We start from the raw sequence: 27,354 nt of genomic DNA on the forward strand, positions 1-27,354 counted from the left end.
AAAAAAAAAAAAAAAAAAAAAAAAAAAACAAAACAAAGGAAGCCACAACGGCTCGTATGTGAGTCAAGCCAACCTAGGATTGGATTGCTCACAACTAGACAACGTATGCTTAAGCTTCTAGTGCTTATTTGAGAATTTTAGAAAGCGGGGTAGAGAGATTTTAAAAGAAAAGTCGAGAGATATTGAAAACGATGTTATACGACGTACAATCAAAACACAACACAACGACTTAAAATAACATATTACTTTTTCCGAAGAATTTGGCAATTAGTCATATCTACTACAAACGGTCATAATTTCGATAAACGGTTATATTACTTTTTTCGAAGAAAAGTCGAGGGATGACAAGCTTAGACATGATTTCGACAAACGGTCATAATATAAAATAATGAGGAGGAGTTTACAACTAGTCATACTCCCCTATAATACATTCTGAGACATTTCATGTCTACCAAACATGACATGATTCTACCGAAAAGTCATACACTTAGTAAAAGCAAGAAAGAAATTATACATCATGAAAGCAGTAAAGGAAAGCGATAAAATAATACAAGACAAGAGTTTCAACATGAAATGGGCATACGATTATAAGCAACACGCCTTAGACAAGCATGGCTATGACACAAAGCTCGCTGATCACAATATGCATCCACATTTTGCATACATATATGCCCATGCATTCCCAAGCAATGGTTGGAATAAACTTAAATGAGGGTAGTTTTATTTTTTAATTAAGTTTAGTACTTTAATTTGAGTAAGTTTTTGAAATTGAGTAAAAATGAAAGACAATAATTAATTTAGTAGAGAGTGGGTTTATGGGTTAGAAAATGATGTCATTCTCATGACCATTTTTTTTCGTTTAGAAAACCTATAAATTAATTTGTTTTCATTGTAAAAAGCCGAGCAAAAAGAGCAAGTAGAACATTGAGAGAGAAATTATCTCATTTAAGTACAATGTAATAGAAAAGAGTTTTTCAAAATTCTTTGTCACCCTGTCTCTCGCCTCTTGACATCTTCTTCACAGTTTCGTGAGTGTTATTCTAACAATTTGTTGGTATCAAAATGAGTTTTTATTTTCAACAAATTGGTATCAGAGTCGATGGCGAATATGATGGGACAAATGCCGCTACCGCGATTAACAAAGACAAACTACGAGAATTGGAGCATCCAAATGAAAGCTCTTCTCGGTTCTCAAGACGCATGGGAGGTGGTCGAAGAAGGTTTCGAAGAACCAAAGGATACCTCGGGTTATACGGCGACGCAAAACAAGGCGCTAAAAGAATTGCGATCAAAGGATAAGGCAACATTATACATGCTATTCCGGGCTGTTGACGAGTTGGGTTTTGAGAAGATTGCAAAGGCAACTACTTCAAAAAAAGTGTGGGATACTTTAGAAATGGTGTTCAAAGGAACCGACCAAGTCAAGCAAGTGCGTCTCCAAACTCTGCGTGGCGAGTTGGAGAGCATGAAGATGAAGGAGTCAAAAAATGTATCTGACTACATTACGCGCGTACAGACCGTGACAAATCAACTAAATCGAAACGGAGAAATGTTACCGAGACGTGGGTTGTGGAGAAGATCTTGAGGTTCTTAACCGACAACTTTGAGATTGTTGTATGTGCGATACAAGAGTCAAAGGACCTAGCGACGTTCACAGTCGATGAGCTCGTTGGTTCTCTCGAGACACACGTGCAACGTAAGAAAAAGAAGGAGGAGACACTCGATTAAGCACTTCAGACTAAGGCATCAATAAAGGATGAAAAGGTACTCTACTCTCAAGATATTCGAGGTAGAGGTCGTGGAAGTCGCGAGAATGATCGAGGTAGTCAAGACAGCAGAAATGAAGAAAATTATAAGGAGAAGAGACAGTCGAGCCAAGCATATTAGCGTGGAAGAGACGCAATCAATGATGCAGTCAAGGATATAATTTCAACGTCCAGTGTTACAAATGTAAACAATGATGGTGTTAATATAACACATGCAGAAGCAACTTGGATCTTAAGCACTCTTAGAACATCAATTATAGTAAATAACTAGCATGTTCATAAGTATTAAAACTCAAGAAGTTTGAGTATTAACATTTTGTAGTTCAAATTCTTTTTTCCTCATGAACCGATTTCAAACCACCATTAGTGTCTTCTCTACTATTCTCCCGTCGTAGAACGGGATTGTAGAATTCGGTGAGGATTTAGTATGTATGAAGAGAGAGTTTGTGAGAATTTTTCTCAAGGTTTTTTAAGAAGGAAGAAGTTCCATGTACCTTGATCACTCTATTTATAGAGTCGTATTTGCATGTTCATGCAAATTTGAGATCACAAAATTTTGAGTGCTCAAATTTGTGGGGTTTATTTGGCATGCATGTTTGGTTAAACCAAAATTTTGACATCTCAAAATTCTACGAACTCAAACATAAATTTTTTCATGGAGTGAAGTCAACATTTTGACTTTCTTCATTTTGATTCTAACAATTAATTTTAAATTAATGTAATATTAAATGATTAATTAAATTATTTAATTAATATTTAACATTAATTCAAATGTCAATCTCAATTAATTTCGACACATATTTGATTAAAATATTTAAATCTTATTTAAATATCTCCGATTCTCTCTTTTGGTTTAATTCGTAAATGAAACAAAAATGTTGTTAAATATATCGTATATATGTAGTGCATATTCTCTAATTTGAATTTGAACACTTCGAACTCACTCGTCACACTATTCTATGGTTTAATCCGATATGAGCTAGCAGGGGAACCTTATGAACCTATAGATTGTGGGCTCCAACGATTCAAGATTAACCGGCTAAACTCGTTAACCTTGTTAACCAACATTCGTTAACTACTTGGACATTCCACTGTAGCCTAGTAGTTGCACTCCCCTCATTATAGATATATTTCTGTCCATTTGATATAACCATGATCAGTAAGTCGATTCTTCATAGATTGTTCGTAACTAGAGTTGGGTCAATCTACCGTTTTACCCCTTGAAGTTACTTCTTGTTCCTTATGTCCCATTGATTCTCTAATGAACAATTGGTTTGTAGTCTAACCAATAAACCAAATCCCTCCCAGATCAATGAGAGAGTGGGGCCCCTTGTTCAAGACTTGGAGTCGATACTTAAGGGAACTACCTCTCTTTTATCCCTAAAAGTGGGTAGGAGTGAATTCCATTTTGTTGGAATAAACTTAAATGATAAGGGTAGTTTTATTTTTTAGTTAAGTTTAGTGTAAGTTTTTGAAATTGAGCGGTAAAAGGAAAATGCCCAAATAAAAAATGAAATGGCAATAATAAATTTAGGAAAGAGTTGGTTTATGGGTTAGAAAATTATGTCATTATGATGGTCATTTTTAGCTTTAAGAATATCTATAAATTAATTTGTTTTCATTGCAAAGAGCCGAGCAAGTAGAGCATTGAGAGAGGGAAATTATCTCATTTAAGTATAATTCCTTGTCTCTTTGTCTCTCCCCTCTCGACATCTTCTTCACAGTTTCGTGAGCGTTATTCTAACAAATTGGTATCAGAACGAGCTTTTATTTTCGACAAAAATCGGTGGAACTTCCATCTTGCTTCGTCTTATAAACTTGTGTATCCACTTCCCCAAATCAAGAGCACCAAGATGTGCACAAGCGAAGAGTACGCTAACAAGCGTAACATCGTTGGGTGTCGGGTCGCCTTGACGCTGCATTTACCTGAACAATTCAATTGCATCTGCGTAGTTCTCATTCTGTGCATATCCAGCTATCATTGTGTTCCAAGAAACCACATTCCTCATTGGCATATTCTCAAACAGGTGGCGTGCTTCTTCTAAATTGCCCATCCTTGCATAGCCACTGATCATCGTCCACTAGGACACCAAGTTTTTCTCCATCATCCCATTAAAAACCTCCTCTCTGAGCCACGCTCGATTTGCTCGAGTTCTCAAAACTCCCAATTCCTTGAGAAACGAAGCATAATCATGATTGGACTCTTCCTAAAAAACCCTCTTCTCATAAAGCTCCGAAGACAGCCCCAATTCTCTCGACTAGCCTACATCAGAATAGGCATCGAAATTGTCCTCCTTCAATTTCCCATCCTTAGCCTGCTTTTCATCCACGATCTTCCAAGTATCATCGAAGACAATACCATGATTTGGTGACAGCGCCCATGTCGCAGTCCTCTGCTTCTTCTGCGACTCCAAAGCTATGACAAACAGTTGTAGGCTTTAACAACTTTGATTCTGTTTCAAATTGATTTTGATTTTTCCTTGCAATGTTGAGGGCTTGAGATTCTGAGCTCATTTTTTAGTTTTTCAACATGGGAGAGTGTCTCTAAGAGTTGTGTTCTTAAATAATCCATCTCAACTTGTGCCGACTCAGCGATGTTACTTCGGGTTTGGTCGGACTCAGACACCATGTTCAGCTGGACCTTGAGCCTCTGAACTTTATTCATGGCGGAAGCCAATGCAACAACATCCATTACGTGCTGCTTCTGAACAACTTCAAGTTTGGTCTCCCATGCTCGATCACGATCTTGAGAAAGTTTGTGCAGTTCTTGAACACGATCTTTCTCAAAAGCTGAGAGCTCAAGCACCTGCTGTTGGGATTCTTCAAGCTTTGCAGACATACCTGATAGTTGTTTCTTTGCTTCTTTTACTTCCTGTTGGGCTTGCTTTTTGTGTGATTCAGATGTGCTCAGTTGATCACTTGTTTTCTTAAGTTCCTCTTGGAGTTGAGAAAGTCGTGATTCCAATTCAGCCATTTTGTTGGGCCCTTTACTCTTCTCTTGACAATGTAGACGAACATCTGATAGAAGAGTTTCGTTTTCAGTTGCATGATGAGAACAACCAGAATCGACAATCCATTCTTCATTATAGTCTATAAAGGCATGAGCACTTGTAGAGACATATTCTTGATGTACAACTGAAGTCACATTTTGTTGGCTAGCCAAGAACCTCAATGGTTAAGCAGTGTTCCCAAATTGGATATGGAGAACTTTGACTTTCATGTACAACTTTTGCTTCTAATTCCTGCAATTTGGCTTAATATGGTTTGACTTTTTCATTTAAAATAGTCAGGTTTTCCACACTTGTAACAAGGTTTAAATTGCTTTTTTTTTTACGACTTCTCACTTCTAAATTGATTCTCATTGCTTGATGAAGGCTTTGAATGAAAATTCTATCTCCTTTGATCTTTGACATACAATACATCTTCTGACTTTGGAGAAAACTCGTTGTTGTTAGTCATTTGCTTAATCAAAGCTTCCTGATTAGAAAACAAATTCTCCAATTCAGTAACTGTGGGCTGTGCCTACCCTTTCATTGAAGAAATAAAGGGCATAAAGTCTTTTCGTAATCCACGAATAAGATAACGTCATAATCGAGCATCACTCATGGCTTCTTAGCATCTAATTCTAAAATTTCAGAACACAGATTTTTCACTTTCAAGAAATATTTTTCAACAAAAAAATTACCTTGAGTTACCACATCTAGTTCATTCTCTATAGATTGCACGAGCTGTATTTTTCTTAGTGTTTCCCAAACTCGCTTTGGTGACTTTAAATTATGAACATGATCAATATATTCTTTGCTAATCAAAGTTCACAGGTAAATAAATGTTTTCCACATTTGATCTTCCATTTTCGGCCTAATTCAAAATGTGGAGTATCTGCTGGAATTTGTGTGTCATCACCTCCAATTAAATCCCACCAATCTTGTCCCTATAGATAAGATTTCATACCTAACTTCCCATAATTATAATTATTGTCAACAAGCTTTTCCATAGCTATACCTAGAATCACTTCTACCATTCATTTGGTTGAGTAATAATATCAAGCCCTGGGTACCAACTTGCTCTGATACCAATTGACACAATATCTACCACTAAAAAAAAATGTGAATAGATTTGACACTTCCACCCTTCATCTGGTTGAGTAGTAATATCAAACCCTTGGTTATCAATTTGGCTCTAATATCAACTGACACAATATCTACCACTCAAACAATTATGAATAGATATGAAAATATTATTATTCAAGAAAACAATACAAAATTAAGAATTTGAAATAAAATTGGGATCGAAGGTTCAATCTACATTCATATTCACAACGTTTGAGTAGAATACAAGATACCAAATAATACCTACCAATAAGGAAAATATAAACTAATTAAATCTTAAAAATAAAATAAAATAAAATATACTACTAATCAAATAAAAATATTAACGGATTAAAAATATCTCATATATATTCCATAATTAATATATTCTTCAAATATTAACTGATTATGAATATTTTGACTCATCCAAACTAACAATAAGTTGCACTAAATTCTGACATAATCTTAGACTAAGTTATGGGCATGCATTATGTATAGTTTGGAAGTTTCTCCTATATATGCCCATCGACATAGGCGACCATGTCTATTAATCAAGCTCAAAGGACGTGGAATATTGCATCGATTCTCTTACCTACATACTCCACTATAAAACGGTGTGGTATAGGGTAAAAATCTTGATGCATAGTTTTTGACATGAAAACTCCATACCTATATTCTTCGTCCCCATCCTAATTCCCACCTTGCTAATACTCGATCACTTATTTTCTTTGCAAGTGTGTAAGATCTGAATGAAACATTATGTGTGGAAACCTCTCCTTAATAAATAGATACATTTTAAAATCTATTATTATGAAATATTATTAGATTTACGAGAATCATGTTTTTTTTTTTTTTTAATAAAATGAAGATTGAAATAGGAGGCATGACCTCATCTCGCCCCCTAAGTATCTCGAGCAATAATTGTCATATATAGTCAACAACATATTATGCTTACCTATCTAACACAAAATTAAAAGTTTAAAAAATTTGACGTCAAGAACGATGAACCAAATATTAACACAAATCCGAAATTAGGGAATTCAAAGCTTAAGAGAGATTAAAATAGAAAAGATTTTGTATGAAATTAAACACACAACAACACATCATTTGATATTTACCCCACAAATTTGACTGCCACTCAAAATCAGAAAAATACCAACGAAGCAACCAACAAACCAAATCCGATAAAATTAGAAAAAACCCCAAAATCAAAATCAAAATCAAAATCAATTCTCCCCTTCAATTGTCATTATCCTCTCTTTCTATTTCATCCAATTTCAACCGTTTTCGTGCAAAAACAAAGATATATTTCAAACACAAAATTCAAAAAACCTTCACTCCATTTTCATCCCCTCTTTCAACACGAACACGAACAAGAACAATTGTGTTCGACTTATGCCTTTGGGGAAATCTTCGGTTTGAGGATGCCATCGATCTTGAACTCATCGAATTTGGTGTTCGCCACAGCGATGGTGGCGTCGAGCACGCTGATGATCCTGGCGTATTTCCGGCATAACAAGGGCGACAGCGCCGCTACCCGACAGGCCGATGTTCGGATTCTTCGGCCTTGTCTCTGTTCAGGTAGAAAATTAAAATTAAATATTTAGAGAAAGCAGAAATTATTGATTTTTGCGTTGCAAACAGGTGGAAATAAAGATCGGAAGAAGAAGCAGAAGAAGGTTCAATTTGCAGAGAATGTGAAGAAGAAAGCGACGGAGGCGGAGGAGATGAAGAGGAAGATCACGGCCAGAAAATTGAAGAAAAATAGATGCAGAAGCAGTTTTCAAGGAAGCCAGATGCCGGAGAATCGTGTCGCTCTTTATAATGGCATTCTCAGAGATCGATCTAATAGAATGGGGTTTTCTTACTGAAATACACACACACAAACACTTTCTAACTAGAAAATTATTTTTTATTTTTTATTTTTTTTTTATTCTTCATAGTGTTCTTCATCTTTCTTTCTTTGTAACTACAAATTAATTAATTTAATTTATATTCATTCTTCAAATTTTTCGTTATATTGTCTGTGTAATACCTTCAACTTCACGATTTTAAAAATGAAGTATATGTTTCATACCCTTATAAGTAATGTTTCATTTACTCTCCAACAAATGTGAGATCTCATAATCCACCTCCTTTGAAAACCGAGTGTTCTAATTGGCACACCACTCAAAACTCTGAGCGGAGTGCCAATGAAAACGTTAGCCCCCATGTGAGTGGGATTGTGAGATCTTGGTTCGAGAGATGAACGAAGCTTTACGAAGGGGAGGATTTACTCTAAATAAAGTTAGACACGGATTTTGGAAATATTTTTTTGAAGAAAATTATTGGTATAAAAAAACTAATGAATGATTTTTTCTTTTTTTTTTATAGCGAAAATGTATAATGTAAAAATATAATGTATAATTATTAAAAAAAATTAAACTTTAATATTATAACATATTCAATATGCTTTAACAAATGAGGCAAATGGTTGGTTAGCTGAGAGGGGAATTAGACTCGTATCCACACCCATACTTCAAGAGTGGTAGGGTTCACAAACTTGGTTAGGTTCGTGGGAATCTCTGAAGTATATAAACTTATTAGAGTTAAATGGACCTCTCTAAATAAAAAAAAATATATTTTTTTATTTTTATAATAAGATAAATCATACATAGAAAAAGTGAAAATTTGACGGTTCTGAAAATTATAATAAATACTTTATTTATCGTATGATGCTCAACTATATATTAAAAATTTTCAATAATTAACTTATGAGTAACCAATATAATCTTGTATATTTACGACCTTCCATTAAAATAATTGTAAATATAATAATTATTTTTGTTAAATAAAAATTTGATTCTCTACTAATAAAATGATATAACTAAACTTGGATTATTGAAGAAGGTTTATTAAAATTTTAAAAATGGTAAAGATTATTTAGTTCATACCTACTAAATGGAGATTATTTAGTTGACTATATTTTGTATTGGAATCATACGCGTAATTAAGCCTTGTTAGTAGAATTTTCGGGTGTTGAACAAAAAAGTCATGGTAGACATTGAAGAGAAGTTTGCTAGGATAAGTGCATGGTCGTTTTTAGTTTGAGGGAAGGAAGGACAGTTGGTCTGACCAAAGTCTTATATTGACTAATCGAAGAAAAAATCATAGATATATAAGCGATAAATTCTATCTCTATAAATACATGGTGTTTTGAAAAAAAACCAAAGTTAAGTTATGAAAATTTATGTTCCAAGTACAAAATATACTACAATAACGAAGAGCCATTGTCCTGAACAATGTACACACAACCTTAAAAAGTCGAGTGTAATCATGCAAGAAATGGTAGATTTTCGGGTGGATGCATGGGAACAAGAAGGGTTGGCTAGATCCTGATCTCTTCTTATAACGATCCAGATCCACCACTAGTAGATATTGTTCTCTTTGAACTTTTCCTTTCGGGCTTCCTCGAGATTGTTCTCCTCCCCAACCAATGTGAGTCATCACAATCCACCCCCCCTCCGCGGCCCATCGTTCTCGTTAGCACTCTTTCCTTCCTCCAATCGATGTGGGACCTCCCTCAAATCCACCTTCTTTGGGGCCCAGTGTCCTTACTGGCACACCGCGTCGTGTCTACCCCCTTCGAGGAATAGCGAGAAGGCTGACACATCGTCAGGTGTCTAGCTCTGATACCATTTATAACCGCCCAGATCTACCGCTAGCAGATATTGTCCTCTTTAGGCTTTCTCTTTAGGACTTCTCATCGAGACTATAAAACGTGTTTGCTAGGAGAAGGTTTCCACACCTTTATAAATGGTGGTTTGTTCTCTTTCCCAATCAATGTGGGACATCACACCTCCAAATAAGCTCGGGTCCTCTAATTCTGGGTCTCCCCTTGCCTGGTCTATGGAACATTTGAAAGTTTGACGAAATTAAGGACAATTTAAGAAGTGAGGACTGATAAGACACAACCATAATTTTTCCTAAATAAATAAATCTGGGAATAAGACCTGTCGTTGTCAGAATAAGAGATTTGGGCCCATATTCACCAATCAGAACATGACACGTTTCCTTTGCTTGGATTTCTGGCCTATGATTATTATTAAAGAAAGTGACGAGTGCAGCCAAGGTCTTTTCAATCAATCATCATATCTCATCAAAATCCTAGCCGTCCAAATGGATGATGGAAGCTTCCTTGATCTCAATCCTCACCCTTCATTTCTAGCCGTCTTTAACCAATTAAGTAAAAGATCATGGATATATAAGTGAACAACACGATTATCGATGTTGTTAAAAATTCGGGACACGAAAAATAGGTATTTATTCATCTTTAATTGATTTCGAGCTGAACAGAAAGTTTTCAAGTGAAAAAAGCCGAACAATACAGTGATTGTCATCTTTTATGAGAAGTAAAAGAAACCATGGTTAATTGATTGATAGTTTTTTTGAAAAGAAAGTTGAAAGTGAATAAAGTTTTCTGTAAAAGTAAAAATATTTTTATCTTTTTTGAAATGTTGTTTGTAATAAAGCCCATGCAGGCTGCAGCAGTTCCAACAATGAAGAGAGGTTAAAAACTCTTCATTTTGCATCTCTATTCTGTTCTATTCTATTTACCCAGAAGCTAATGAATGTTAGTAGTAAAAAAGGTAAAAAGTTTTGGGAATGAAAAGAGAGCGTTTGGGTAAAAAAGTGTTCAAAGATTTAGGGTTCTTTGGAAATATGAAGAGAGAGAGAGAGATGTATGGTGTTTCCAATGGTGGAGGAATAAAGTTCCACTAAATTTATTACCATTTCACTCTTTCTCACCTATCTATATATATATTTTTAAACCCTAATTTAAGGAGGTGTTTAAGAGATTAGAGATTTGAATCTCTCGTCATCTTCAAAAGGTTTTATAAATTATAGTTTACTAGCGTGGTTGTCAATTTAAGCATAACTCAACTGATTAACATATAATATCAATCAAGGGATTAGAGATCTCGTTACAAATATTTTAAAATTGGTTTGATAATCATGTCATTTGGTTTTTGATGGAAATTATGTTTGTTTAAGATAATCATGGAGGCATTCGTTCATTAATTGATGTTTAAGGATTTGTGCAGCATAGAACTTATAATTGACATGTGAAGTTGGGTTTTGAAAAGGCATAAAGATTCCCAAAAGGAAAGGGATGAAAAGGTGAAAATGGGAAAGGGAAGCTGAAATGGAGCTTCATTTGGCACTGTTATGTGGCAGTGTAGCACTCACTAGCTGCCTGATTCAGTGCTGCTGCTCCTGCATGGGAGAAGCTTGCCAACTGACAGATATCTACTTGAACTCCATGCTTTTTTTTTGAATGAATAATTTAAAGCATTGTTGTGGGGTTCAATTCGTTGATATATGTAGAAAAGGGTTAGTTTTAGATTCTTGAATCGTGGGTCAAATCTAACGCGTATAAGTTTTTAAGTAGACGAGAAATGAGTCGTTGAAAAGGAGCGGGCGTTCGAAAATCAGAAAGATCAATTGGGGTTTGTTCATGTCGAGCCCACCATTAGGATATTGTTTGCTTTGGACTTTTCCTTTCGCGTTCTGCTCAAAGTTTTTAAGACGAGTTTTAAAAGTCTTGAAGGTAAGTCTGGAAGGTAAAACTCAAAGAGAAGAATAAAACATTGTTTATAAGGGTGTGAAAACCTCTCACTAGTAAGATAGCGTTTTAAAAACTTTGAGGAAAGACTCTAAAATTAAAGTCTAAAAATGACAATATTTATTAGCAGTAGAGTTAGAAAGATCTAAGGGTTAAAACACATTAAGAATTAAGAATGATGATGATGATAATGGAGAAATGGGAGCTCAAGAAACAAGGCATTGTGAGCTTATAATAGACAAGACATGTAGGGTTTGTAAAGTAAAAAGAACAAGACATTGAAGTGGTCACTTCAGTCATTCACTAACAACTTAAAGTCAGAGTAGCTCAGTTTCCCAAAACCAATCCAAATGCCTTCAAAGCCCTATTTTATGTCTCTTCCAAAGGAAACATTTTTGAGCTTCTCATCTCACCTTCACTTCAACCTGCTTCTTGTTTCACTCCCTTCCTCCAATCACTTCAACCTGCCTTTCTCAATGTCTCTTCCTTCTTCCTCCAAATTCGCCCTCCTCCTCCTCCTCCTCTTCCTCTCATTTCTTCCTTCTAAATCAGGTAATTTAGCATCTTAATCAAACCCCACTTGCTTGTTTTGCCATTTCAAAACTTGGGTTTTCTTTACCTTCTTCCCTTTGTTCTTGGATTTCACTAGTTTTTAACGAATTGTTCGATGAAAATTTTGATGTTTTAAGACCGATTTGGAATGCCCATAACAAATGGTCATTACAAACACTCTTTTCTTGTGTGACACTAATTAGATTGGTCAAATTCTCCCCTTCCACTAATATATAAGTAATAAACACATATCTATTGTACTATAACCTTTACGAAAATTAGAATGGAAGTCATGTAAAGAATTCCTTCATAAAGTTGACTTTTTTTTTTGGTTCCGTACAGTAGGGTTGTTTTGGCCGAGGAGCGGCGGAGGGGGAAAAGAAACGGGGAATTTGGAGAAGCGTGAAAGAGAGAGTTATGTGGTGGATGAACAAAAGAAAATGGTGATTGGTTCAAGGCCGCCGGGGTGTGAGAACAAGTGCAAGAGTTGCAGGCCGTGCATGGCGGCGGCGGTGGTGCCGGTGCATAGGAAGAAATGGTTCAGAGCATTTGTTCCGTCGTCTGGAGTTGAAGATGATAGCTACTATCTTCTCTCGTGGAAATGCCGATGTGGGAATAAGATCTATCAGCCCTAGCACCATCATGGGAATTTTATGTATTTATTTTATTTTGATGGTAATGTTATATAATAAATAAAGAGAATATATTAACTACTAAGGTTAATTCTTTTTTATTTTTTATTTTTATTATTTGTTCCTCTACTTATTTATTTTCCTACATTCTTTTTCTTTTTTCTTTTTACTTATTCTTTTATTTTTCTTTATTATTTTTGTAAAGTATATTTAATTGATTCAAATTTAAATTATAATTAATAGTAATAAACTATCATTAAAAATTAATTATTTTAGTCATAAATTATCATAATTATATCTAGTTTAATATAATTTACTTCGATTTTTTAAATACAAAATTATAATAAATCATTTATCTAAGGATAATTAATAAAATTTATTACCAAATAAATTCAAAAACCTAAAATTTAAAGTACAGGTATGAAAATTAAATTAATTAAAATAATTTTAATAGTTTGACTTAAGATTTAATTATCTAAAATTAAATAATGTGTGTTGAAATTGTAGAAAATAATTTCTAACATTTTTTTATTAACATAAAATACATTTGTTTAACCTTTCTTTTTAGAGCTTACGCGGAAAGTAGACAATATCATAATTACTAACATGGCATCAGAGTCATGTTCTAAATTTAGCCATGACGATAGAATCCTCACATATTAAATAAAGAATTGTGAATTTTGAAATGTAGTCAAAAGTGACTAAAGTGTCGAACAAAAGATGTACTTTGTTGGAGGGCTCCAACAAAATGAGTTGTGACTCGATTAAGGGGAAGTTATTCGAGGAGGGGCTTATAGTGTAGTTTGTGATTGTGGTCCATACCTCGGGAAGCCCAAAACCCAACCAAGATTACCCAATGAATTTGGGCCGGCCCATATGGCTAAAAGCACATATTGTAAAGGACTCACGAGAAGTGAACAGAGACATGGAATCATAGTCGACTTTTCTCTCCTCACAATGGCATCGCCCTCTCTCTCTACTTCGAACGCTCTCTACCATCCTTCACGGGCCGTTACTGCCCCCGCAATCGCCATTCCTCTCTTCTCAAGCTTCCATGCTCGTCCGGAAATTTCCTTCTCTCCGCTTCATCATCGTCGTTCATCTCTCTTGCTCTCTTTTAATCCCTGTGCTAAATCCGCCGTTTGTACTGCAGCAGTACGCCCGCCTCCGGACTCCGATCCGCCTCCTGACGAGGATCCGATTCGTCTAAAAGGTTAATATTCTTTGCTGGTGCTTCTCGTGCTTAATTCATTTATTGGACTGAACTGCTCGTGTTAAGGCTTAGAAATTTTAGTGCATAGAGCTTGGTTATGTGTTTACTTATTTCTATTTCGTTTTTCCATGAACGGTTGAGGAGTTCGCTTTATCCTTATCCCTATAGCATGCCTTCATGACTGAAAATAAAAATTATTAGCTCCTGAATTTTGCTCGGATTGTGCTAGACTGCTAGTGGTCCTTATTTCTCGACTGCTACAACTAATAACAGTGTTATTTATCCATTTGAGTTCTGGTTGTTTAGAAGCTAATCATCCATAAATATTTTTCGTTTTTTTAGTCATCTGGAAATTTGTTCCGCTAGGTCTGCGGATACATATGTGCTTAGCAATTATATCTAATTTTCTCGTGATTTATTTTGAAAGTTTGTTAGATAGAAAGTTCTGCTCAATACGTCATAGATATGTTGAAATCTCAACGGAAAAGAAATAATGGTATTTGGAGTGTGCGATTCATTAGGTTCAACTACTCCGTAATCATTTTTCATTAACCGCGTCAGCAAAGTTCAATTGTCAATTTTAATGAGCAATTCGTAAACATATCCGAGTATAGATGTTTAGCTGCAAATATAAAGCCATTTCCCCCTCCATAACAACAGTTATATATATTTGCTTTCGTGCAAGAATCATAGCGATTTCTTAGGATTCAACTTTCCGATTGTAAGATGAAGTGTCTTCTTCTTTTCTAGCCCCTTATCGTATAGCTGCTGGAGACTTTTGGTCTTTGATGATGATTCCCCGCTGAAGTTGAAGTTGTTTGGCTTGGATAACTTAGGCCTTTGATAATCATTTGGCTTCCGGAAATTGTGTTTGATTTCTTATTAATTCTCTACCATGAGTTTCATCTTTCTTAACCAAACATTTAAAGTTTTAGCCAAATTCCAAAAACAGTAACATGTTTAAATTTTTTTTTTTTTTCTAGTTTTCAAAACTTGACTGGTTTTTTAAAACATAGATAACAAAATAAAGAAATTCATAGGCCAAAGTAATATTTATTGACTTAAATTTCAATAATCAAACAGTTATCAAACAAGATTTTAATTTTTCTTTCAATTCATTTTTTGACACTCCCTTGGCCAAATATTAATTTTGGTTCACGATGCCTAACATGTGATCATTTAGTATGAAATGGGATGAAATTGGAAAGGATATTCCGGTGATTTGAGACGTATCTAGGTTTTCTACCTTAAATTAGTGTACTCTATCCAAACTTCTTTTTTGTAACTATAGCTTCTTGATTATAGCCAATTGGAGTGCTTTTCTGCAGTTTTCTTGCATTCTGGGAGATTGTTAAGCTTCATCGTCTGTATTAGATTAAAACTGTTGGTGTTGGTAATACTCTGAAATTCTACCGAGTCATTATATATTTTTGATGTTAGAACTTGGTACTAATTTTCTTGCATGTAATTCATATTGTAACTTGTTTGGTCTATTTTGAATTGCTTTGGTCATGCTGAGGTTCTTTGATGTGGATGAAATATGTTTCCTTATTTCTCTTCGTATTATAATTTAAGCAGGTTTTCCAGCAATTTTCTCAAAATTTGGAGACAGAGTACAGATTTTCTTTGCTGTGTTATTCTGGATGTCCCTCTTCTTCTGGACTTCTGCATTGGATGGAAAAAATAGACCTAATAAGGGCTCTCGATTTAGACGATAGTTTCGTAAAAAAAGCATTCTTTTGTAAAGGATTGCAGGTTAATATAAATAGTGTTAAGCTGCTTGATTTTAGCTATGTTCAAGATATATAGAAGCCTTAGACGAGGTAGATAAAGCTTGCTCAATTAGATGTTGATACCAAAGGTAAACTGTCATGGAAAGCCCTGTTCTGTATCATATTCTTATCAAGTGTCTTAAAACTTTCCTGAATCCTACTCTAATTATTAACTTTTTTTCTTTTTTGAACCTTGATTTGTGCACATCATCCTTGCGTAGGGCTATGCAAGTGCACATCATCCTCGTATTGCGTCATGTCAATTTTCTTTGTATTGTTTCAACTTCTCTGATGCCTCTAGAGTGACAACGACCAATCTTTTTCACTACTAAGTTACAATTCTGTATAGATTGTTCTGGTAGGTGTTTTCTTTGACAGGGATTTGGTTGATGGATGTACAAGATTGTCTACGAGGGTTGCAGTTGAAACATTTGGAATCATTGTGTTGCTTGCAGCATCAGAATGATGGGAGATATGTTTGGTTCTTGAGATAATTAGAAGTCTTTGCCACAACCTGGTTGACACATTGCCCATAGTTATACGTATGGCTACAATTTATTTTTGCATTAAATAAATTTTAAAAGTAGTGGTCAAATTGTATTTTGCTAGGTTTATGAGAAGCCGAAAGTACTTGAGCTTTTAGTAGATGACATAGCTTTAAAAAAATTAAAAATAAAAGACAATATAATTAATTTGTTATTTCTAATGTTACCAAAATTTATCTTGAGTCGTGGTTGGACCCTTCTCTTGTGTCTTTTATTGACGATGTTCGAAGTCGAAAGTTCATTTTTATGATCCAAATATTTTGAATGATAAATTTGTTCATGTATTTCCACCCAGTATCAAACTTTTTAAATGTTTATATATACATAAATTTTATGATTTATATATAATCTGACAGTTAAAAATCATGATTAAACCTAACTTTCAAATTTATTAAAACTAAGTTTCAAAAACTATAACATTCGTGAATATTAAAATTATGTTTAACATACACAAGAATTAAGATGTTTGAAACTATAAGAATTGTAAACAAAATTTGATTATTAAAAAGATTTAATTACTATACCCCTTAATAAAGTATTTGAATTATGTCAACAAGGTAATAAAGTATATGAATTATGTCAATTTTGCCATTCCTCGTAAAAAAAAAAAAAAAAAAAATTATAAAATAGATGAACTCCATTTTTTTTTTTTTTGGTAAATTATATATATATATATATATATAAAATGTTGAACTTTGTAATTTATCTAATTTTTTTTATAATATTTAGTAAAATCAAATCTCTTACAAAATTCTCTCTACTTCAATCTCATTCATTTGGCAAAACCCATTGAAACTAACAAATCTACAAAAATATAGAAAACAATATACATATTTAAGATTTTCTTTGAACAAGAAATTAAAAATTGATGTAAAATGAGCATCATCCCATAGCCAGCCCCTATAAAATGTCAACTTGCCACTTCAGTTGTAAGAAAGGAGGCATACATGCCGCCTTCTGGCTCTCCCACTTTTGCTTCCATTAACTTCCATCAACAACTTGTCGTTCTTCTTCAGTTCACATAAATCAATCCTTCAATCCCCTCTCAAATTCCTTGTTTCGTAGCGCTTAATGATGCTGTTGAGAAATTCTTCAACCCCAATTCTTAATTCTTGGCTTCACCAATCCAAATCCTCCCCTTCAGAATCGGACCAAATCCTCCCGTTTCGAAGAACCAAATCGCTCTCGTTAACACCCTCTTTTCACCTTCCACCGCCTTTATCGAATGATTCAGCGAAGAGGGTAACCCAAAATCTGCTAGAATTAGATATTACAGATCCCAGAAAGAAGATTTCATTACCCAAGAGCTATAACTTTCAATCCGGAGTGAGATCAGTTCGAGATCAAGATCTCAGACCCACTTCAGATTCGCCGTCGTCTTCGATTTCTGGAGTGTTTTTGAATTCTGGGTTGGGTCTGAAAGTGCCAAATGATGAAGTTCGCGATGAATGCGTTCTGCAGATGCTGGTGATCGGCGGCGGAACGGGAAGCGACGGCGGACGGGTGTGTGGCGGTGGAGGCGGTGGAAGCGGCGGAAGAGGTTCCAACGGCGGTGGTGGAGGGGATTCTGATAAGTCAGGGTTTAACAATAGCACAGATGCTTATTATCAGAAGATGATTGAAGCGAACCCTAACAATGCTCTTCTACTTGGAAATTATGCCAAATTCTTGAAAAAGGTACCTTAATTAGCTTGAAATCTCTTGGAAATTTCTTCAATGGCAGCCCCTTCTGATTCTGCTCTGCCGTTTAGGTTAATGGAGACTTTGCCAAAGCCGAAGAGTTTTGTGAAAGGGCAATTCTAGCTGACCCGAATGATTCAAGTGTTCTATCGCTTTATGCTGATCTTATTTGGCATACACAGAAGGATGCTCAACGAGCTGCGACCTATTTTGATCAGGCGGTTAAAAGTTCCCCTGATGATTGGTAAGAATCTGAATGCATTTAAGTTGATTTCTTAGCTCATTTAGAACAGATTGGAAATCTTATCTTGTGGACTGCTGGTTCATTTGTTTACTTTTGATTGCTTTTGATGATGGATCAAGTTGATTATGGCTATGAATACAAGAACATGAACGGATTCTGAGTTCAATTTGATATCGATTCCGATCTTGATTGTGTCATTTCTTCAAGAGTTTAGACAGCTATCTCTGTTCATATATGGATCAAGTTGATTATGGCTATGAATACAAGAACATGAACAGATTCTGAGTTCAGTTTTGATATCGATTCCATTCTTGTTTGTGTCATTTCTTCAAGAGTTTAGTTTGCTATCTCTGTTCATATATGGATCAAGTTGATTATGACCATGAATACAAGAACCTGAACAGATTCTGAGTTCAATTTCGATATCGATTCCGTTCTTTATTGTGTGTCATTTCTTCAAGAGTTTAGACAGCTATCTCTGTTCATATATGGATCAAGTTGATTATGGCCATGAGTAGAAGAACATGAACAGATTCGGAGTTCAATTTCGATATCGATTCCATTCTTCATTGTGTCATTTCTTCAAGAGTTGACACAGCTATCTCTGTTCATATATGGATCATGTTACAATTCATTATTGGAATCTCTCAGTGAGGCTTGTGAAGTTTATGTCATACAATTTCTTGTTCAAGCATTGAAATGGAGAGAATCTTTCTTAGCTGTTTGCTTCTCTGTTTGTGATATTGCTTCAAAGTTGATTTAGTGGCAAATCTTTCTCTATTTACAGCTATCTTCTAGCTTCATACGCACGGTTTCTCTGGGATACCGATGTCGACGAAGAAGACGATATGCCACAGCAGTATGAAACAGAGGAAAGGCATCCGTCTCGGCCCGGTTTCTCACATGGAGCTCCTCACCATCCTCCTCTCGCTGCATCTTCCTAATCTCATCAAATATATAACACACTACTTTCCTTGCCACTGTAAGATATCTTCAATAAACCATAATCTCATTGCCGTCGTTTGCTTTAGTACGTGTGTATGAACACGATTCTCTCACTTGTAACCCTTTCTATAACTCATAAAATGTAAAAAGTTCATAAATAAACCCACTTTTGAAGCCCCTTTTGCCTGTGTCTTCCATGGAGAAAGATTTAGCCTTACTTTCTCTCTACCTTTATGACAAAGTTACCAATTTGAAGAATCAGGGTGTTGTGTTAATCACCGTCGACACTCGAACGATTGGGATTGGACATGGGTGTACGAGATCTCTAGCCTAATCGGACTAACAACGACACCCTTGATGCCCGATGGATCGAGGTTGGATATGGGTGTACGAGGTCTCGATCCTGATCGAACTAACAATGACTATTGTTGATGGCCAAACAATCGAGATTGGACATGGGTGTACGGGATCTCGATCCTGATCGGAGTAACAATGACTGTTGTTGATGCCCAAACGATCGAGGTTGGACATGGGTGTACGGGATCTGGATCCTGATCGGAATATGAAGAGCTATTTCTTTAATTAGCCCTTGATTTTGTTGCAATAAGATGTTTTTGTGGTATGATATTCTTTGTTTGTGGCAGTGTCGTTATCTTTCATGCATCAGCCAAGCTGTTCCAAAGCATGTTTTTAAGTATTTTAATGTTGTAATATCAAATTAAGGTTTGTATTATTAATTATTTAATTGTATGGTTAGAATTAGGTAGCTGACTGTATTATAATTCCTCAAACAGCTATACAATATTATCACTAATAAAAAAAAAAAAAAAAGCAGCCACATGTATATTATTTTAATCATTTAATTAAGGAAATTAATTGGGCTTTAAGCCTATTGTTATCCGCACCTAGGGTTTGAAATCTAGATTTGGCATTTGATGATCTCGGCATTCTCGAGCAACATGGTTAGGTACACCTCGCTTCTTAGGAGTGAAAAATATCCACATAGACCAACACAAGTACTTTCAGTATCCACACAGACCAACACAGTACTTTCAACATGTTTTGTTTGTCTGTAAAATTTTTAGGAAGTCACTCAACATAGAAGATGTTTTGTCCTCACTTACATGTTTTGTCCTCACTCACATTAATCACCATTTAATTTATTAATTTATTAATTTATTAATTTATTAGATTAGATATGAATTACCCTTTAAAAGGTCAACTATGAGTTGACCTTAACAATATTTGAATCGGACATGTCGGCTCAATAAACTTATCATTGAATTAACTTAAACAAACGTATGTATATATAATCTGTCACATAAAAAAGTGAAAATTTTAATTTTTTTAATTTAGATATCATAGTTTTTAATTCATAAAAAAAAAAAAAAAAAATTAAGTGATATAAACAATGAAATAAAGTTTAAAATAGAAATACTAAAATAAACCTTCTAATATCATTGGTTTTGTTGAGTAAAAATAATTAAAAAAATATCCAAATTTTTAAACCAACATTACATTAGAAATATAATTGCAATAAATTTTAATAACATAAACTTTGATTCATTGAGTTAAGTTGATGGTTCAGTTCAGTCATCACATAGTTATTTAAAGGTTGCACTTACTCACCCAAATCTAAATATTGTTTTAAGCATGTCAATTTTGTGCATGAATCGAGTTTGAACCTATACCTTTTATGATCAAGCCGATTCAAAATAGACTAATTATGAAAAATAGGCTTGAAATGATGATTATCGCTAATAATTAGAAGCTATAGATTAGGTTGAAAATTATATGTTTTGTTAATTACATACCTAACCTAAAGAAATATACATGATAAAAGCTATTAATTGATTTAAATGAATTTTTTTTTATAAAAAAAATTATTAGGTGGTAAGTCCATTTTTATATCTCTATCAAATATTAAGTTCATTTATATCTATTAATTATATAGTTTCTATATCTTATAATAAATTGCAATTCATTTTTCTACCCATTTATTTATTTATTTATTTATATATGTATATATATATATATATATGATGTAATGGTGATATTAATTATAAGTTGAAAATAATGGCAAATTAAAGTCCAAATAATGTACACTTGAACAATTTTTATAAAATAAAATTGGATCGAAATTCTTTAAATCCATTATTGTTATAATGTTAATCGTCATAAGTAAAATAAAATAATAAATTATAGTCTCACCCTTATTCGCCACATTTAGATTATTTATTGCGTAAATAAGTTAGTGATGTATTATAATATTAAAATTTGAATAGATAAAAATTACTGTCGGTTAAACTCATAATTATATTTTTACCTAGAAGATATTATTATTTTATTAGAAAAATTTAGAAGTATAGTATATTATAATATATTTTTTAAAAGATTTGTTATTAGTTAATAATAAATTTAAAAAAAAATGATATAAATTTCGAGTAAAAAAAATTGATTCGGAACAAAATAAAAGGAAAAGTTTAATAAGGTAATAATTATGCAAATTATTCTATCACATCTTATTTGTAATAAAGAGGATAAAATTTAAATATAAGTTGTTAATTATATTTTTGGTAACACGTTTTTTTAAGGAAAAAAAGGATTTTAAGTAATGTTGACCAACAAAATGAGCTATAGCTTTATTTGCTTTTAGAATTTTTATTATTCTAAAAAAACATTTTTAATTTTAAAGTTAATTTCTAAAATTTGAATCAATATAAGGATAATATATTATGCCAAAATTAAAAAATACGAGTTTGCTTTTTATCCACCTTAAAATTAAAAAAATCTATTTAATTATTTAAATTTGTATTTGATAATTGATTTAGGAGGTGAAGTTAAAAATAAAAACAAGGATCTGAAAACTCTTTTAGTTTCGAAAATTTATAATTTTAAAAATTATAAATTTTAGAAGCAAAATTTATTTATTAATATTATTTATTAAAAAAAACTAATTATTCACAATTAGAAGCAAAATTTCAAAGAGGGCCCACCAAGAATAATAATATTACGCGAATATATAGATGTAACCTTACTAAACACGTGGCGGCAGGAGAGTGGATGATAGAAGACCCCAGTTGGAAGGGAGAAAAAGAGAAATAAAAGGGAGAATCGTGGGCGGACCTGAAAGTGAGATTCCAATACAGTTGATAAGCGACCTTATCCAAAAAACGCTATTCACTCTTCCACGTGTGCCGTCATTTTTTTCAACTCCCCCACCGCCGCGTGGCTTCACATTTATCTTTTTATAAAATAAAATCCTTAAATTTAATATATATATATATATTTTACATCACAATATTTTAAAAGAATATCGAAAATATTATAAATTTATTGAAAAAAAAACCATACAAATTAAAAAATTTTAGAGACAAAATTTAAAATCTAAGTATATTTATTTTAAGACCCTAATTTTCAATTTAGTCTCTTTTCTCCGTAAATATTATTTATTTCATTAATTTTAAAGTAGAAAATTAAGTAATTGATCTTTAATATTATAATTTAGGTATTATCCATTAATTAAGCTTAGATTAATTAAAAAATATTAAAAAAATAATATATAAAATAAATTATAATTCATCTTCTAATTAATTAAATATTATGTAAATTTATAATCAAAAGACAATTTATGTTTAAAAGAATTTAAAAATATGATGCATAATTGACAATATTTAAACCATAAGAATTAAAATGGACAAAACAAATAATAGAAATTAAACTATATAATAATAATAATAATAATAATAGTACAGGGACGTGGGCTTCACGGCCATTGTCTGGCGCGTGTATTGACCGTTTTGTTCGCTAAAAAATGTGTTTTGGGGAGTAAAACGCGGCTAATGGTTTCTAACTGGTTGGTTCATTGATTAAAGAAACTTAGCAAAAGATTTAGAATCAAAATATGGATTAGGGATCACTTAATTCATTGGGTACAGATTAATTGTAATCACATTTCTTGGGGGTTTTTCTTTTTAATTTATAAATTACTCTGTGAGCAAAATTTGTATGGATAAAAGTGAATGGAGAGAGATAAGGCAAGGCATCACTTATTGGTGAAGCTAAGCTCCAAACTTTCATGAAGCTTCGACCCCTTCTGATTCTACCCATAAATGCGTCTTAGTCTTAATCTTCATCTTAATCTTAATCTAGAGAGAGAGAGTGAAAGAGAGAGAGAGAGAGAGAGCTTATAGAAGAGTTTTGACTCTCTAAGGCCAAAGCGAATTGAAAGTTTGTGTTGTTTGCAAGTGGGAAAAAGAGATGGAAGACGAAGTGGGAGTGCAGAGCAAAGAAGAGCTTCAAAACCCAGTTGAGGGAGGAGCTAAAGATGAAGTTTCTGTTCATCTTCCAGCTCCACCTTCTTGGAAGAAACTGGTTTTTTTTTTTTCACTCTCTTTTTTCTTCTGTGTTCTTGTGTTTTCAGCTTTTTGATTCTTTTTATTTCTTTGTTTTTCTGTTGGATCTGTTTCTGGGTGTCTCTAATTTTTGCTTGATTCTCTGTTTTTGATGTTGGTATTAATCTGTTCTTGGTGAATTGTGCTTGCTGCTGTGTTTTTAGTTCTAGGGTTTGTCAATGTTTTCGCTCTTTGCCTTTGTGATTAGGGTTTTTCCTGATTTGGGAAGTGTTTGCCTTACAAATTGGCTGCTTCTGCTCATAGTTTCTGCCCTTTTTGATGCTATTTAGGGCTTGGCTTCAGGAAATTCAGGAAAAGTTAGAGATATTTGGGGAAGAAAAACAGGGCTTTCTCTTTCAAAAGTTCATCAATTCTATAAGAATCAGGTTGTAGGATGTGTGCCTTACAGATTCACAAATTTGTAATCACATTCTGCTAACCTTAGAAACAGAGGAGCTCCAGTACAAGCTAATGAGCTATCTCAACAGGAAAAGCCCACATTCGAAGCGAATCACCCCTAATACGACTCGCTTCAGGTGCATGTCTCGGTTCTTGAAGTCCTAATCGGGGTCGAGAAAAAGAGAGATTAGGGGTGAGAGTGGAGAGAGATTTCTACTCGTTAGCTAAACGGGGCTAGGGATGGAAATTCCCGTTCCCATCTCGAACATATTTTTCCTTAGAAATTTACTCGAAAGGAATGTTTTCTAATATATATAGGAAAATGTCTCTTGTCGGGGAATCCTCGCCCCTATCCCCATAAAAATAAATGAAAAACTTTGCGGAGATGGGAAATGAAATAGGAGGCCGGGATAGGGACGGGAAAGGCTTCCTTGTTTCTGCCCTGTTCCTGGACATCTCTATATATATGTATGTATGGCTTCCCTAACCCCACCCGACCCCACGTATTTTAGTGTGCCCCATGCTTTTACAACACCGACGAGAGGGGGAATTAAAGATTTGTTTTCTTTTTTAACCTGAAAACTGTGTTCCCTTGAATGAGGATAACGTTTATTACTTGCACCAGCTGGTTCTTGTTTTGAAAAATCATTCTGGGTGTGAATGATTCTATTTTTCCCTTTCATTCTTTGGCTTTGATGATGATAATCATGATAGTTCCTGTTTTATTTCATTCCAGTTATCACCCAAGAAGGGAGGTACACCAAGAAAGAATGAAGTCATATTCATAGCACCTACGGGCGAGGAGATCAGTAATCGAAAACAGCTCGAGCAGTACTTGAAATCACACTCTGTAGATGTTGCATTATCGGATTTTGATTGGAGTACTGGTGAGACACCTCGGAGATCTGCTAGGATTAGTGAGAAGGCTAAGACAACGCCTCCCCCACAGGAAGATCCCCCAAGGAAACGAGCTAGAAAGTCTCCGGGCTCGAAAAAGAAGGAAGCTAAGAACTCCGAGGGTGTAAAGGAAACTGATGTTAAAGATGTCGAAATGTCCGAGAAGGAGCACACTGAAATCGAGAAAGAAAAGGATAAAGAGCCTAAAATGGTTGATGAAACAAAAGAAAAAGAAACTGGGAATGGCAAGGATGAAGAGCCTGAAAAAGACATTGAAACTGCCAAGGATGAAGAGGCCAAGAAGGAAGACGAAACAAAAGACAAGGAAATTGAAACGGCCAAGGATGAACAGGCCAAGAACGTTGTCAAGACAAAAGACGAACCCGGCATTGAGAATGTGCCCGGTAACACGACGATAACCAAAAACGGTCAGTTAGATGCTGAAGATGGCAAAGAAGTAGAAGATCAAAGTAATGTTCAAAATCAAGAGGTAGCCACTGCTGTTGAAAGTGTGGCATTGGTGGGTGGACAAGATAAAGGGGAAAACAGACCACAAACTGAAGCTGAGAAAGCTAATGAATCATGCTGTATGAAACAGGAAAAGGCAGATGCTAGTAACATCAAGGAAAATGGTGTTGCAGGAACTCCAGCATCTGAGGGAACGATCATGGAAAACGATGCACAAAAGCACGACATTCAGGCAAAGGACAGAGTGAACAAAAACGAGAGCGAGGTGATCGAAACCGGTAAGTAACAAAGTTATACGTCTTCAATACTTCGCTCCTGCTCCCCCCTTCCCCAGTCACCATCACAACTTGCACAGCCAAATGAACATGCCACCACACTTTTGTAAGTTTGAAATTGCTTGAATGACTGTAATTTTAACGTTGTTAAGGCTAGACTTGGTTTCAAAAAGATAACTCTTCTGATGTTAGATGGGTTTAGTTTTGTTCTTTATGTTCTTGTTCTTTCTTTTAGCTGCTACAATCTAAGCCAATCTAAGCCAACTGATAGCCATTGTTAGTGAAACTTGATACCTGTGTATGCCATAAGTATGTCAAACTTAGCATCACTGATATCAGGCATTTGTGTCCGTTGGATCATAATAAATGAAGTAGAAGAACTTTCCATTACTCTGCCTATCTTGCTTTCTCCGTGTTTGAAGTTTTGTAGCGATGAGATCCCACATCGGTTGGGGAGGAGAACAAACCATTCTTTATAAGGATGTAGAAACCTCTCCCTAGCAGACACGTTTTAAAAACCTTAAGGGGAAGCCTGAGAGGGAAAGCCCAAAGAGGACGATATCTGCTAGTGGTGGGCTTGGACCATTAAAGCCAAATATTTGCTTGGACACGGGGATGGCTGCTGCTGACTTGATATTATTAGCTAGTCAATTCTCTTAATGGTCCCTGGCTTAATGGGGACACAGTCAGCTTTATATCGTACACTTGTAATGTAAACGGTATTAATGTGTAGATATGAACATAATCATAGTGACATAATGATGGACTTTTTGTACAAAAATGTGGAAAAATGGAAGGACGACATTATACTATGAAATCATTGTTTGAGCTTGTTCGGGTTATGTTCGGTTCATGACAAAGATTGTTGCTCTATGATAGAGGACGTTTTGTGGGACTCTTGATAGCAGAATACTTAGCTAGAGAGGAACAGTAGGATTGTAAGAGGGTCGGGATGCCTACCGGAGGAAGGTTATTAGATTTAATGTCTCTTTGCTTACATCTTACCCGAAATTTTTGTAATCATCAACTCGGTCGAGTTATTTTTGTATATTCTTTCAATTAACACGATTTCTTACATAAAATATTTTTATTGGTACAAGATTTAAGTAAACAGAAGCTCTTACGAGAAAATGATGAAGAGATTTGTTGAAAAACCGTTCTAAATCTTTTTTCATCTAACGTGTACGATATAAAGAACAACAAGTCTTGATTTGGTAAGTGAAAGTCTTTGTCGAGAGAAGAAAATACGGAGTTTGAATTGAAGAGTCTTGATAGAAAAGCCAAATTTAAGGATTAAAAAGTTCAAAATCAAAAGTGGCAATGGAAAAACATGAAAGTCTATACCATATTATATAAAATATGTAACGTTTGGGAAGTTTCCTACAACTTTTGTTATGAACCCAATGAATAATATTATTTGCATACCACATGTCATGAAAACATAATTTAATATCAATTTTTCAAATACCCGATATCAAATCTTATGATAAATGTGCTGACTTATAAACAAATACTAGTAAGAATACGGAAACCAATGTACCTAACATCTTTCATTAACAAAAGAATAATTGTTAGTGCTTAAAATATATTTGAGCTAAAACGCTAAATAACAATTTGAATAAAGCTCAGCTAGTTAGAACAGTTAATCCTGAGAGTTGGAGGTTTAAATTTTCATTTTCACTTGTTGAACTAAAAATGTGACATTGAGTAAAAGTGAGGTAATGAATGAATTGAGATTGCATCCGATTGATAGTGATTCTGTGAGATCTCACATCGGTTGGAGTGGAAAACGAAACATTTCTCACAAGGGTGTGGAAGTCTCTCTCTAGTAGACACGTTTTAAAACGAAAAACCAGAAAGGGGAAAGTCCAAAGAGGAC

General features: G+C 34.3%; 4 protein-coding genes across 10 annotated transcripts; all 4 read left to right on the top strand.

The window, feature by feature from the left end:
• The first annotated feature begins 7,169 nt into the window (after window positions 1-7,169).
• LOC111497701 lies at window positions 7,170-7,727 on the top strand. The gene is made up of 2 exons (XM_023148592.1): window positions 7,170-7,435; window positions 7,499-7,727. Exons 1-2 carry the CDS (start codon window positions 7,279-7,281, stop codon window positions 7,723-7,725), a joined length of 384 nt encoding a protein of 127 aa, XP_023004360.1. The 5' UTR covers window positions 7,170-7,278; the 3' UTR covers window positions 7,726-7,727.
• Window positions 7,728-13,561: 5,834 nt separating this feature from the next.
• On the top strand, window positions 13,562-16,149 carry LOC111497700. 2 transcript variants are annotated; one of them, XM_023148591.1, is made up of 2 exons: window positions 13,562-13,856; window positions 15,850-16,149. In XM_023148591.1, exons 1-2 carry the CDS (start codon window positions 13,601-13,603, stop codon window positions 15,918-15,920), a joined length of 327 nt encoding a protein of 108 aa, XP_023004359.1. In that variant the 5' UTR covers window positions 13,562-13,600; the 3' UTR covers window positions 15,921-16,149. The 2 variants fall into 2 exon arrangements, with proteins under 2 accessions (XP_023004359.1, XP_023004358.1); XM_023148590.1 differs by lacking the exon at window positions 15,850-16,149 and adding an exon at window positions 15,435-15,796.
• Window positions 16,150-17,092: 943 nt separating this feature from the next.
• Window positions 17,093-19,775, top strand: LOC111497699. Of its 2 annotated transcripts, XR_002720653.1 has the most exons (4): window positions 17,093-17,850; window positions 17,925-18,097; window positions 18,885-19,092; window positions 19,130-19,775. XR_002720653.1 is itself a non-coding variant. In XM_023148588.1 (3 exons), exons 1-3 carry the CDS (start codon window positions 17,245-17,247, stop codon window positions 19,039-19,041), a joined length of 936 nt encoding a protein of 311 aa, XP_023004356.1. In that variant the 5' UTR covers window positions 17,093-17,244; the 3' UTR covers window positions 19,042-19,775. The 2 variants fall into 2 exon arrangements, 1 of the variants encoding a protein (XP_023004356.1); XM_023148588.1 differs by having other exon boundaries at window positions 18,885-19,775.
• A 3,301-nt stretch (window positions 19,776-23,076) lies between these two features.
• LOC111497674 (methyl-CpG-binding domain-containing protein 11-like) lies at window positions 23,077-26,472 on the top strand. 5 transcript variants are annotated; one of them, XM_023148550.1, is made up of 4 exons: window positions 23,077-23,416; window positions 24,572-25,027; window positions 25,085-25,478; window positions 25,906-26,305. In XM_023148550.1, the coding sequence occupies exons 1-4, from the start codon at window positions 23,303-23,305 to the stop codon at window positions 25,974-25,976; spliced, it is 1,035 nt and encodes a 344-aa protein (XP_023004318.1). In that variant the 5' UTR covers window positions 23,077-23,302; the 3' UTR covers window positions 25,977-26,305. The 5 variants fall into 5 exon arrangements, with proteins under 5 accessions (XP_023004318.1, XP_023004316.1, XP_023004317.1 ...); XM_023148548.1 differs by having other exon boundaries at window positions 23,078-23,416; window positions 24,572-25,478; XM_023148549.1 differs by lacking the exon at window positions 25,906-26,305 and adding an exon at window positions 26,355-26,472 and having other exon boundaries at window positions 23,079-23,416; window positions 24,572-25,478.
• The last annotated feature ends 882 nt before the right edge of the window (window positions 26,473-27,354 follow it).

The sequence above is a fragment of the Cucurbita maxima genome, unplaced genomic scaffold (genome assembly GCF_002738345.1).
Source record: "Cucurbita maxima cultivar Rimu unplaced genomic scaffold, Cmax_1.0 Cma_Scf00024, whole genome shotgun sequence".
NCBI classification, from domain to species: domain Eukaryota; kingdom Viridiplantae; phylum Streptophyta; class Magnoliopsida; order Cucurbitales; family Cucurbitaceae; genus Cucurbita; species Cucurbita maxima.